Source organism: Tachysurus vachellii, chromosome 9 (assembly GCF_030014155.1).
Source record: "Tachysurus vachellii isolate PV-2020 chromosome 9, HZAU_Pvac_v1, whole genome shotgun sequence".
Taxonomy (NCBI): domain Eukaryota; kingdom Metazoa; phylum Chordata; class Actinopteri; order Siluriformes; family Bagridae; genus Tachysurus; species Tachysurus vachellii.
The window spans coordinates 17,100,794-17,114,357 of record NC_083468.1 but is presented as its reverse complement, the minus strand read 5'-3'; the positions used below and the strand labels follow the sequence as shown (position 1 = coordinate 17,114,357).

Here is a 13,564-nt window from a genome sequence, read left to right as displayed (position 1 = left end):
ACTAGGTGGTTAGCGAATCACAACACACTGGGCCAGCTAACCAATCTAAGCCCATTGCTATTTTTGAGGGACTGGCTTCATAGAACCCGGAAGCCATCAGCCCGTTTTACAAGGAGGGACAGAGTAGTGTAGAATAAAGGTAAAATATATGAAAAATAATGCATTTTTTTAAAAAACGAAGCATGAACACGTTACAGTGCACCCCACAAACACAATCAAGCCTTCGAAAAAACGTGTTTTACCACCCCTTTAATATTGTCTTTTACACATAACGTGAGACCAGAACACCAACATCTGATAGCTGAAACACTGCTCAAACACAGACCATGTTATTACATTACAGTAGCTACCAGTTTTTACAACATGGGACTTTGGGGCTTTTTATTTGCCAATCCCTCCCTCATATGCCCAAAAAGTAAGGTACTGATGTATAACTTTTAAGGCTATTACACTGTTTGAAAACCAGAGAGCACGAGGGTCATAATCACAGGTCTGAATTGACCAATGCACATTACAGATTGCATGGTTACATAACCACATTATAACCATTTAAGAGAGCGCTATTCAGTAGTTTCCAAATGACAAGCAAGTCAGGAAGTGAAATGCAGTAAATTTATGTAGTTTCATACAGACAAAAATACAATAATTATGAATCGGAAATAAAAATGAGTCTTTTCAGTTTTTGTTGAAAATATACTGAGAATTCAACCAAAGTGAATCATGAGTAGAGTGCATCATTACACCTCTACGACCTGACCATAGCCAAATCACCAGATCATCAAAGTAACAGGAAGAAAAGTAATAAAGATTCAGCACTTATTGCCTAAATACATTTTAACTGAACACTCCTGGCCAAGTTCTCCTCAGATGTGACTTCTGCCAAGATTTCCTTCATTACCAGGAGAAGATTGAGGAAATCTGCCGGACCTTCACTTCAGCCCCGACTGCACTTACATCTCAGAGTATGGATTCCCCTACACCTTCGTTGTCGCATTTCTCAACTGTAGCAGAAGAAGAGATTTTACAACTCATCCAGTCTTGCAATCCTACCACCTGCCCATTGGATCCACTCCCTTCTACTATACTCCAGACCATCTCGCAAGACCTTCTGCCCTTCATTACCACAATCATCAATGGATCCATTGCATCTGGTCAGGTACCAACTACTTTCAAGAGAGCAAGGGTTATTCCCATCCTAAAGAAACCTGCTCTGGACCCATCAGACGTCAGTAACTACAGACCAGTATTACTTCTCTCGTTTCTTTCAAAAATTCTTGAACTCATTGTCTATAATCAACTGTCTGTCTATCTCTCACAGAACAATCTCCAAGATCCCAACCAGTCTGGCTTTAAAGCAGCTCATTCCACAGAGACAACCCTTCTGGATGTCTCTGAGAAACTACATGCAGCCAAACTGTCATCCATCCTTATCCTCCTTGACCTTTCAGCAGCGTTTGATACGGTCAACCACAAGACTCTCTTGTCCACCCTCAGCAGTCTTGGGATTTGCGGATCAGCTTGGGAATGGTTCCCTTCCTACCTGGAAGGACTCTCATATCAGGTAACATGGAGGGGAGAGACATCTTCTCCATGCAGACTCTCCACTGGTGTCCCACAGGGCTCAGTACTTGGTCCTCTTACCACTGCTATGCTGCATGTCTGGCAGAAATATCATCATGGATGACTGCTCATCAGCTCAATCCTAACAAAACTGAACTGCTGTTCATCCCAGGAGATTCATCTCCAGGTCATGATCTTGCTATATCCTTGCAGAACGATCTGATCTCCCCTTCAGCCACAGCTCGCAACCTTGGGTTAACCATGGACAATCAACTGTCCTTTTCCTCTCATGTTGCTAATGTGACTCGCTCATGTCGGTTTCCTCTCTACAACATTAGAAGGATTCGACCATTTTTGTCCACACAGGCTGCTCAGGTACTTGTTCAGTCTCTTGTCATTTCTAGACTGGATTACTGCAATGCACTGCTGGCATGTCTACCTATGAACGCAATCCCTCCTCTGCAAATGATCCAAAATGCAGATGCCCGGCTTGTTTTCAACCTGCCAAAGTTCTCGCATACCACCCCGCTGCTGCGATCCCTCCACTGGCTTTCCGGTAACTGCACGCATCAGATTCAAAACACTGATACTGGCCTACAAAAATGGACCAGCTCCCTCCTACCTCAAAGCCCTTATCACTCATCGCACTGCACCCTCTACCAGCACTGCTCGACTGGTTCCACCATCTAGTATACTACAAGACTCTTCTCTGTTCTGGCACCAAGGTGTCAAGGAGTCACTGGCTATTTTCAAGTGGTGGTTGAAGACCTACTTATTCAGGAAACACTTTAACTAGCACTTCTTTCCTTATCTTTTGCATTTAAAACAAAAAGTAAAACATTTGTTCAAAGTTACAATGGAAAAAGTGTCAAAGGTTGTGTGTGTGTTTTTTTTATTTTTTAATTTTTTTTAAATTTTTAAAAGTTTTTTTTTAATTTTTTAAACTAATGGTATCTTAAGTATGTAACCTAGTGAGCCACCATTAATGTAGTCAATGTTAGAGATTTAAGCACTTATGTACGTCGCTCTGGATAAGGGCGTCTGCCAAATGCTGTAAATGTAAATGTAAATTTTAAGGTCTAGTACAGTCTGGAAGAGTTTTGGTCATTTCTAAATCTCACACTCACCTTCCCTATGATGGGGATGTCCACTGAGCCCCAGGTGTCGGCTCCCCAATGTACCACTCCAGAGGCAAAGTCTGCAGTCACAATGCCTGTCACTGAGCCACAAGAAAGACAAACAGACTGTGTGACTAAAAAGTGTGTTATGTGAAGGTCACACATCAGAACTGGACCTAAATACTGGCCCTGAAAACCGAGTAAAGAAAGATAGAAGAGAAAAGAATGAAAGAAAGAAAGAAGAAGAAAGAAGAAGAAAAAAGAATGAAAGAAAGAAGACAAAAGAAAAAGAAAGTAAGGAAGAAAAAAGAAAAAGAAGAGAAAAAAGAAAGAAAGGAAGATAGAAAGAAAAAAGAGAAAGAATGAAGAAACAAGAAAGAAAGAAAGAACAAAAAAGAAAGAAAGAAAGAAAAAACAAAAAAGAAAGAGAAAGAAAGAACAAAAAAGAAAGAGAAAGAAAGAAAAAAGAGAAAGAATGAAGAAACAAGAAAGAAAGAACAAAAAAGAAAGAGAAAGAAAGAACAAAAAAGAAAGAAAGAAAGAAAGCAAGAAAGAAAGAAAGAAAGAAAGAAGAGAAAAGAAAGAGAAAGAAAGATAAATAAAGAAAGAAAAAAGAAAGAACGAATGAAAGAAAAAGAAAGAAAGATAAATAAAGAAAGAAAAAAGAAAGAACGAATGAAAGAAAAAAAAGAATGAATGAAAGAACGAAAGAAAGAAAGAGAAAGAAGGAAAAAGAAAGAAACTCGCCTTTTCTGTGCAATTAAACTGAAGTGAAAAACCACAAGGTAAAAAAAACAGTACTGAAAAACAATTATATTCATAGCAGGAACCTTAAAATCTATCAGCTACTTAATTAAGCTGTAAACCTTTCAAACAGAATAAATCAGATGAGAACTCATGATTGTGTTGTTATAATAAATGACACACAAAAAACTAACTTCAGTTAAAACTAATCAAAAGGCATCCTGTTGGTTTCCCCCCAAAACTGGACTTTATAATAGCAACCAATATACCCCCGAATATACACAGTGAGGCTACACACAGGATCTACACAACGTACACCACAGTCTCAGTGGCAGCATTGGACTAATTCAAAGCGCACATTGTTCAACTAGATGATTACGACTTTTAACATGTCCAGATTGAACTGTAGCACTCATCTCTCATCTCTACATATCTACTAACCCACAATGCCATGATAAATACAGGGGTAGTTACTTACCAATGCCAAAGATGATTCTGTAGATGGGCACTGTGGAGAAGTTGAGGACGAGGAAGCAGAAGTTAACAGCGAATAGCGAGAGGCACAAGATTACACAGATCCACTCCTGTAGCCGTTTACCTGCACACGACACACGTGCAGTTCCAGTGAGAACGTTTATTGTGAAAAAACATTTCAATAAAGCCAAGATTAATCTTATAGACAAGGTAGTGATTCTTAAAAAAAGCTAGTTACAGAAAACTGATCATTAAATGTAGATCACAAACTATCTTTAGTGGCAGTATCACTGTTTAATCATTTCAGTTCCAGATGACACCAAACATCCATCAGAACTTGGTGAGGGGTTGAAAGCGGTTAACTGCATGAGGACACATTGTAAAGTGAAGCACTGCTAGAATTAACCACAGCCTGAAGGGCCATAAAAAAGCACCAGAAGCTTTAAAGAAATACACTGAAACTCTTTGGCTAAACACTGCTGTCAAACCCAACATGCTTCTCCGTAAAACATTTTGGCCATCACCCCCTACCTTTAAAGCACCAAAAGTAGGGCTGGGCGATATGGCTGAAAACTGCCTGAAAATTTTTTTTCCAGGGATTTCAGAACAGTGTAACTAGGGTTGCAAAATTCCGGGAATTTTCAAGGCTGGAAACTTTCCATGGGAATTAACGAGAATATATGGGAATAAACGGGAATATATGGGAATAAACTGGGAATTAAAAAAAAATAAATGCAGAGTTGCCTATAACAAGGAACTTAAATGTAGTTAAAAAAAATGTTAACAGCATAATTTTGTTTAAAACAACAAGATTTAGAGCCATTGAGGCCAAACCCCCTGCATGTACTTCCATTCTTCAATAACATGCACTTTATTTTAGGGTCATTTAACTAGTTGCTTATTAGCATGAATATTAATAGAATATTGGCTATTTATTAGTACTTATTAAACACATGTTAATGCCTTATTCTGCATTACCTTATTCTACATTCTTAATTGTACCCAATACCTAACCTTAATAACTACCTTACTAACTCTTAATAAGCAGTAAATTAGGAGTGTTACCACATGCACAGATTATTTGATGACCCCCCTCACACACTCACTCCCCCCCTGAAATTAAAAAAATCCTCCATATATCACTTAAGGGGGGGATCACCTCCATTTTCCAGGCATTGACTACCACAAAAGCAGAGACCTAATAAGCTTGAGAAAAAAAATGCTTCATTTTACATTTTGATTGGGACTTTTTTAGAAGGGCAAGGGTGGGGGGGGGGGGGGGGTGCTTTAATTTTACAGCAATCATAGGGAAATATGTTTATTACAATTAAGTTTATTATGTTTATTATAAGCATAATAATGTTTATTATGCTTTTGTGTTACTTAATGAAATAATCAAGTTCTACTTACAATTAAATCAGTTAAGATGTCATTTTTAAAATTTGTGTTACCTTGCATGTATGTCTGCTTATGACCAATCAAAATGTTTATTTATGTTTGTATATGATATAGTTTATATACATTTCCTTATATTTCCAAATAATTCCAATAAATTCCCATAAATTCCCGTAAATTTTCATAACTTCCCGTAAAGTTTCCAATTTGGAATATTCCCAAAATTCCCCAGATTAAGTTCCCGTGGAAAGTTTCCGGAAATTTACCGGAAACTTCCCGCCCCTTTGCAACCCTAAGCATAACAGATATTACATCATAGGGTGGGTGTGGCCTATTTGATAATCTAACCCTAACCGTAGTTTTTGGATGTTTATTTGTTTTTGAAAATAGCTTAGCTGTAAGATAAAGCATAATAGATATAAAATATAAAATCTATCTGTATGACTGTTTTGTCCTTCATTATCCATCGTAGGTATGCTCTTTTTTTTTTTTTTTTTTGAAAGAGGGCATCTTTCCAAGACCTCCAGGAACACGCCCACTTTACGTCGTGGTAACGAAACCCCTGGAATTTAGTGAATGCCCCAGTGACCAGCACGAGACAACGATACGGCGCAACCAATAATGATACTGTTACATGATTGACTGTTAGCGTGTCACTCCCTACGTTGCTATGTTACCAGAGAGTGAGTGCCTTTGCAACCTCTGTTTTCTTCCGACGAAGAATAAAAAATATCAAACGTTTTGTCTAACACATTTTTTATTGATATCAATCACGTGTCTATCGCGATACATATTGTTATCCTTTTATCGCCCAGCCCTAACCAAAAGTAATTAGAGAAATATCTGCTCAGCTGTTTTATGGCCAGGTTTCTGTTATTCCATCAGTATCTCACCAGTTACAAATGTTATTTGCTGTTAAATATCAGCAGTCATTAAGCTGGAAAATCCAAACAAACCCATCGGAGAGAGAGTGATGGCAGACCATGAGTATGTACAGAACGGTACAGAACAATATAACTGGTTCTCTTTGTATTTACTCATGATGTGACTACTGCTGAAAGAATAAAAGCAGCAGGATGAATGTTAAAGCGTATGCTCAGTTTCAGCCAAAGGCTTCAAACCCCATTTGATGGTACATCACAGTGCAGACAGCCAATGACATGATGAATGTTTCTAAAATCAAAAAAGATTTTTTTTTTTAAGGTAAAGAAGTGGATTGTTTTTCACCTGAGTATTTCACCTGACATGTCCAATAGACTACACATTTAAATAGCAGAATGAAGAACTGAAAACAAAAAACCCAGCAACAACTGAAGATGAGGGAGAGAGAGAGAGGGGGGGGAGAGAGAGAGAGAGAGAGAGAGAGAGAGAGAGAGAGAGAGAGAGAGAAAGAGAGAGAGAGAGGGGGGGAGAGAGAGAGAGAGAGAGAGAGAGAGAGAGAGAGAGAGAGAGAGAGAGAGAGAGAGAGAGAGAGGATGATTCAATGCCACATTATTCTACCCTGTCCAGCCCTGACCACCAGGCATCTACCTCATCTCTCCATCCTGCACACCATCTCCATTTTCATTAGTTTGCATATTCAGTCATTATCGACCGAAAACTATTTTTCTTCTCCCACTACTCTTTCTTTCGTCGTCTCTCTCTTCTAAAGTGGCACAGTGGAGTCAGCTCTTCTGAAAATTTAATGCCATTAGACTCCGCCCTGAGAGTCCACAGAGCTCTAGCAGGTTGAGAAGAGAATATTGATGGCTGTTATTTATAGAATTTCAGCAAGCTAGCTTACATTGAGCACACAACCAATAGACCAGGCTACAGCTAGAACACTCACGTACCATGTCATTACACACACGTCTATGATCACCTTACAACAAGGGTCTCCATAAGTGTGTAGAACCACACGCTGAAGCAGGTGTCCCTCACTGTGTGCAGTTATTACATGTTAATAGTCTTCCATGTAACACCTGTTTCAGACGAACACCTGCCACCTGAGTACTCAGCTGACCCTGACTGAGCTGATGATGCTGCTGCATGTCCTCCATATGCTAAAAAGTACTGTGCTCAGAAGAAAGCAGGTGTGGGTGCTACATTGGCTTCATCTTCACAAAACCCAGTCTATGTTTCCCCTTCGTACACAACCACACCTTCACTGTTAGTGCTGTAAGGCGGCGCACAAAAAAAAAAAAAAAAAAAAAGGTTTGTGCAATGGCTTGGTCACAAAGAAGACACTCTTACCATCTCTTACATTCTGACCATACATCTATAAATTTTGTGAACTGCTTGGTTGCGGGGAACATAAAGTCAGGGTACAAGGTCAAGACCAGCTGGATGGAGAACGAAGGTCTGAGGCAAATGCACTAACCACTAAGCCACGTTCTGGTCATGGCCAGAAGTGCATGGCCAGAATAATCCTGAGAAGCAGTCAAATTACGTCTGACTAGGGACAGATGTCAGAGGCTAACAGAGCTAAGCTACTTGTTCCTTTCAATTTAAAAAAAAAAGGTGATTTTTTTGGGCATAAAAAAAAGGTGACTTTCTGTTGATTAATATGTTTTTTTTTTTTGTTTTGTTTTTTTTACACTTTAGTGGAATGAAACATTACAGCATAAAAAAAATCCTCACACCCAAAATGGTGTGCAGCTTGGTTTTCTTTCTTTCCCCGATATCAGTGACAGTCGTGACACACTCCAGATTTGATCGATTTGGGCTGATATATTTCAGCATGCCATGCTGACAGCTGTAGAACGTCACCTGTGATTGAGAAAGCTCTGCCTGAGATAAAAACTCACCCACATTCGTACAATTCAACACTGACACCAAAAACAGTGATCAGGAACAAAGTACATGAGCAATTGGTGATGTCCACTAGAATATGTTGTTCTTCCTCAGATTGCTGCCACAAAGCTAGAAGCATACAATGATACGAGACAATATATGCTGCTGCATTACAGTTCTCTTCAATGGAACAGAAACAGAGGCCCAAAACATGTTCCAGCATGATACTGCCCCTGTAGCTTACAAAGAGCCCTCACCTCAACCCCAGTGAACACATTTAGAAAAGATGGGACCCGGGATCTCAGGGCAAATCCTTACAGCCACACTCCAAAATCTAGTGGAAAGCCTTAAGAGAAGAGTGGAGTTTAATAACAGCGAAGGAGGAATAACTCTGGAAATGGTTGTCCAAGTACATATGGTGTGATGGTGAGGTGTCCACAAACCTCTGGTCAGATAGTGTACCTAGGAGATCCTAGTAAATTAAGTTGTCAGCTAATTAAAGTTAACTTTGCAAACCTTTTCTTTTTGGGTATGGGAGGTTTAACTGATCAAATTTATATCCAATGGACTTGCAAGGGTTTACTGGAATTTTGTCATTTCTAGTAAACGTAAAGGGCATTTGTTGTGTGTAAAAAAAATAAAAGTTTCCTACCGCAGTGTCATTTTTATTGTTATAAACACCCTGCAGAGTGTCCAGGCACAATAGCACAGCTGTTCACGTTGGTCAATCGATGCTCACGAGGGAAGTGCTACAAGATAAAGAGCTGATGAGATACAACACTGTGCCAAACACCTTCCTTTGACACTCGGCGAATTATTCAGAGACAGAAAAACGAAACGAGAGCGCCATTTAGCCGCACTCGCACTTGCCATCAGTCTACTGCATACACTCACACACAAACACATGAACATGTGCAGCAGTGGGGCCGCTGTCAGGTGATCAGCATCAGTCGTGGATCCTCGTGCTCCCCGGCGAGGGCAGAAACTAGGCCAGGCCTCAGCAGAGCCGGCATCGCCGTCGTGGCCCTGACCGCGGGAGCTGAGCCTCATGCTCATTAATACACTCCTGACAACGATGTGCTCGCCAGCAAACCCCTGTGACGATCGCTCACACCCATGGCCCCCTTCGCTGCTCGCTGGCATGGGGAATTAACCTGGGAGGGGTGAGAAGAGGTGGGAGGATGAGGAGGAGGGGGTGCTAATAGGCTGAAATTAATCAACAATGCCTGATTCGACACAGAGGGGTGGCTCGAGTGCCAAACAACACCCTGTAAATGCTAATGGTGTTCCTGCTCACTCTCTCACCCACTTAACATCTGCAGCCTTCTACAGCAGATTGAAACATGGCCTCCTCCTTCAGCTGGTTTTTCCTCAACCGATGCATGCTGAGCAAAAAAACTCCCATATCTCTGTCAATGGAAAGAAACTTTCACATAGAGTGAAACTCATCCAGGTTTGTTGTGAAAAGGAAGAGGGAGTGAGTGGGGGGAACTTAGCAGGGGTGGGTTCATGTCACTGATAACTAACAGCCCACTGAAATAATGGGGCTGAGTAAACCCTCAGAAAATAGGCTCAGATGTTTAATAAGGAATATCATGGGTTTTTTTCGTTCAGTGATGTGAGTTGCAGTAAATAATTTAAGGATTGCAGTTATTGGTCTTGAAAGCAATTGTTTTGAGTGACAAACTTATATTTAATATTTAGCCCATATTTAATATTTAGTTGTGGTATCCGGGGCCTGAATGTGCTTAATAACGACTGTATCAGTCTCAACAAACACTAATCCCGCCGCCATCATCCGTACAAAGTGACATGCTAAAACTCGGGATAAATCTCTAGATCAAGCTTTGCATTATAAATGACACAGATTTGGATTAAATATTTACTGGTGAAATTCTGATGTACAGCTACACTCTTTTCTGCACCTGTAGATTATTTTAAATTTGAAAGAAATTGCACCTGCTGGCCAACAAGAATAAAACAAGCGCCGTCCTTGTGTTTTGGGTGTATGCTGAGAGTTTCTCAGCTGCCATGCCAGCAGAAGTCAGCGAGTGTGAACAGGGAGGTGCTCTTTGAACAGAGTCGAGATGTGTGTCTGGCACTGTCTCTGTCCCGAGCCAACAAAGGACGCTTTTCTCCTGACTGAGTGCTGGTGGCCTGCGTTCTCGGCACAGCCGTGCCTCTGAAAGAGCAGCTCGTACCTCCTCCGGAGAGGTGGAACAATAGGCGCCTCAAAAGCCCAGAATAGCAGCCTTCAAGCCTGCCAACATGCCATAAATGAGCCGTTCTGTCAGCACTTCACCTCCTTGGAAATGGCAGGACATCTACATGTGAGCGTCAAGAAATGCAGTGGATTGGGGTGCAGAAAATGTGAAGCATTTGTGAAAGAGACAGACACATGCATTTCCCTTGGCCAGATCTCATTAGGCCTGTCTTCAAATGGGACTTGGGTGGGGACAGAAAGAAAGTGGGTCAGGAAGAGATGCTGAAGTGTATGTGAGAGAGAGAGAGTGAGAGAGAGAGAGAGAGATTCACAAAGAAAGGGAGGAAGGTAAGAATTCCCCTGATTAACACAAATGGATCAGTCACATGCCCTGATACTTTCATCTGATCTCAGTGGACAACTCAACCTGGGATGTGTGCACAGGCACAGTTTGTGTCTGCTGTATAAATTTCGAATGTTACCTGATCTGCTAAACAAAAGGCAGCCTGGTCTGTGTGGAAAGACAGTCTCGGTGACGAGATTTCAGAGAAATAGCAGGATTTGTCATAATGTACAGTGCGCACAGGACTCAACACTGCGCAACTGTCATCCTACCACAGAGAACACACTCTGGGAGAAACAGAGACATGGATAGTGTGGAAGTGACAAATGAAAGCATTTTTCCACTACACAAAATGTGCACTCGTGGTACTAGGGGTGGCGCTAATCACACACCATAAACACAGAGAAAAACAAATAATCATTCACTCTCACTGAACGCTTTATCTCCATCAGGGTCATGGTGGATGTGGAGTTGATCCTTTTAGAAAAAGAAAAAAAAAAGTATCAAATTAATCCAAATGAAAGATATGAAAAATTCATTCATTCATTCATCTTCATTAACCTGCAACATCTGTATATATTGCTTGTTCATCCAATGTTTTTAATCCGCCCATGGTGTAGCAGTAAAGTGAATCAAATCATGCATCCAGTTTGATTCTATTCAGTCAAGAAGAGGAATCTGAAGTTACATTGTTCTCAAGCTCACAGGAGTCAGCATGACCTGGTCTTTTAATATGTACATCTCTCTGGTTTCAGTGAACCTGTGCCTACTGTAGCTTCTGATTCCTTGCTGACTGGAAATTGCATGAAGGAGCAGGTGTACAGATCTTGCTAATGAAGTGGAAGGTGCCCAGAGTTACAAACAGGTCACAGCTACTCACCCAGAATAATGAATAAAATACAATGGCATGAACGCACCTTGAATAAACCTTGTTTTTCAGACATGGTCAGCTTAACCAGCTACACAGTCAGCTGGGGTCTAATAAACACCTGCAGTCATACTGTATGTGATTCAACCTCACACGGGTTAAGAGTGAGGTTTTTTAATCATCTGCCAAATCCAAAATTGGAGGAAAAGTAATTCTTTTATATACGATTTTGTAAATTTTTAAAAAAAAAAAAAAAAAAAAAAAAGGTTTCTCATTCTGGAGTTGTTTGAAAGAAAAATATACAGCGGTTCCATTTGTTTTCAGTTTCAGCCCATTCATGATTTTGAATTTGCCATGTAATGTTGTCCACTAATGAACTGGCTGACCCTGGACCAGTGGTGTCTAATCTCTACCACAAAAAATGTCAGATGTAGGAGCAGGTTTTTCATTCCAATCAAGCAGGAACTACTCCTGATTCCACTGTTTAATCAGCTGATCTTGGCTTTCAGTGGATTCGGGTGTAGCATCTTCTTGGTTGGCATGAAAGGCTGCACTGAAGCCAGCCTTTTCCTGATAAGACTGGTCACCCCTGGTCTATACTGACCCTAAAAAAGACCACAACTTATCTTCTGGCAAGCAAGTAACCTCCTAAGACACAGAGAAAACACTCAGCAGTGACAATGTGTGTCCAAACCCTTGGCATCCCTCTGTTGTGTTGCCTCCAGCCAGTTTTCCTCTCATAAAGAGCAGACTTTCTGAAAATCAGAATCAAATATGGATCTGAGATAACGTGATGTGATGTTAGTGTGTGACTAAAAATGAACAGTGAAGTGGATTTTTAAATATATATCACAGTGGGGCCACTTCTCTGAGAACTTGGTACTAAATACAGAGTTGATTGAAGAACGCACAGGGAGTAAAAAGCTCAGAAATGGAATTCAGATAATAGTAATTATACAGGTTTCCTACAGTCACCATCCCCAACTGCCACAAAGTCACCTGAAGTTCCTGGAGCAGCTAATACAGCGCTCCATCAAATATTAATAACAGGCTGTGTGGTTTCAGGCCTAATGTGTTTAGCTGTCTCGCCTTGTGTGCAGGATTTGTTTTAAAGAGAAACTAAGAAAATCTTTTACAAGTATCAAGTATACACAGACCATATGCTGACTAATGTGTTTGTGCCTTTAAATGAATGTGTATAGGTTTATATACAGGTGTATATACTTGCATAGGTCTTAATGTTTTTGACTTTCAAGCGTTTGTTCGCTTGCAGATTGTTAGCTATCCCACATAATCTCCTCTGAAAGCACTGGAACAGCAAGGCCAATTCTTCTGCCTTTTCTGTACACTGAAGACATTCTGATTTGAGATCCAACTCTTAATATAAGATGTTCAATCAGAAGCTCAGCTTTGATTTTCTGGTATTTACATTGACGTGTATACAACAACAAAAAATGTTTTAGCTTTTCTTTGAACCCTGCCATTTTCTCCAAACTATCATAGCTCTGAATGTCTAAACTTTGTTTAAAGCGCTGGGTTTCGGTGTGAAGACAGCAACTGTTGTTAAAAGGAACCAACATGAAAACCATGAAGCCATTTTGGCTGAAAAGAAAACTGATCAGTCAAACTTACTGCACAAGCCCTGTACAAAGCCAACACAACAATATGGACTGTCCTGAAAAAGAAGTAAACCACTGATGTACCAACATCCAGACATCAGACAGATCGGCCGAATCTGCTACAAGAAAACCCCCAAAACAATAGAGACATCAACAACAACATCTACATAAAAGAGGTGAGGGTATCACAATCCACAGTTTGAAGAAATATACAGGCCACACCTCTAAAAGTTCTGGAACCAAGATTACCAGAGTGAAGAAAGTGTGGAAAAAGAAAGGATCTGCGGATGATCCAAAACATGGTCAAGCATGGTGGGGGTAGTGTAATGGCTTGGGCTTACATGGCTGCTTCTGGAACAGGATCACTAATCCTTATTGATGATGTAACTCATGAAGGTAAAAGAATGAATTCTGAAGTCTACAGAAACATTGTGCCTGTCAGTTTACAAGAAATGCATCCAATCTAAT

General features: G+C 40.4%; 1 protein-coding gene across 1 annotated transcript in view; it reads right to left on the bottom strand.

Moving 5' to 3' along the window:
* The window catches only part of si:ch211-212o1.2 (uncharacterized protein LOC492735 homolog), a 34,433-nt gene that overhangs the window by 13,016 nt on the left and 7,853 nt on the right, over window positions 1-13,564 (bottom strand). The window contains exons 2-3 of the mRNA XM_060877985.1: window positions 3,901-4,020; window positions 2,688-2,779 (exon numbers count right to left, since the gene is read on the bottom strand). Coding sequence (XP_060733968.1) covers window positions 2,688-2,779; window positions 3,901-4,020 — 212 coding nt within the window. The remainder of the gene's footprint in view (window positions 1-2,687; window positions 2,780-3,900; window positions 4,021-13,564) is intronic.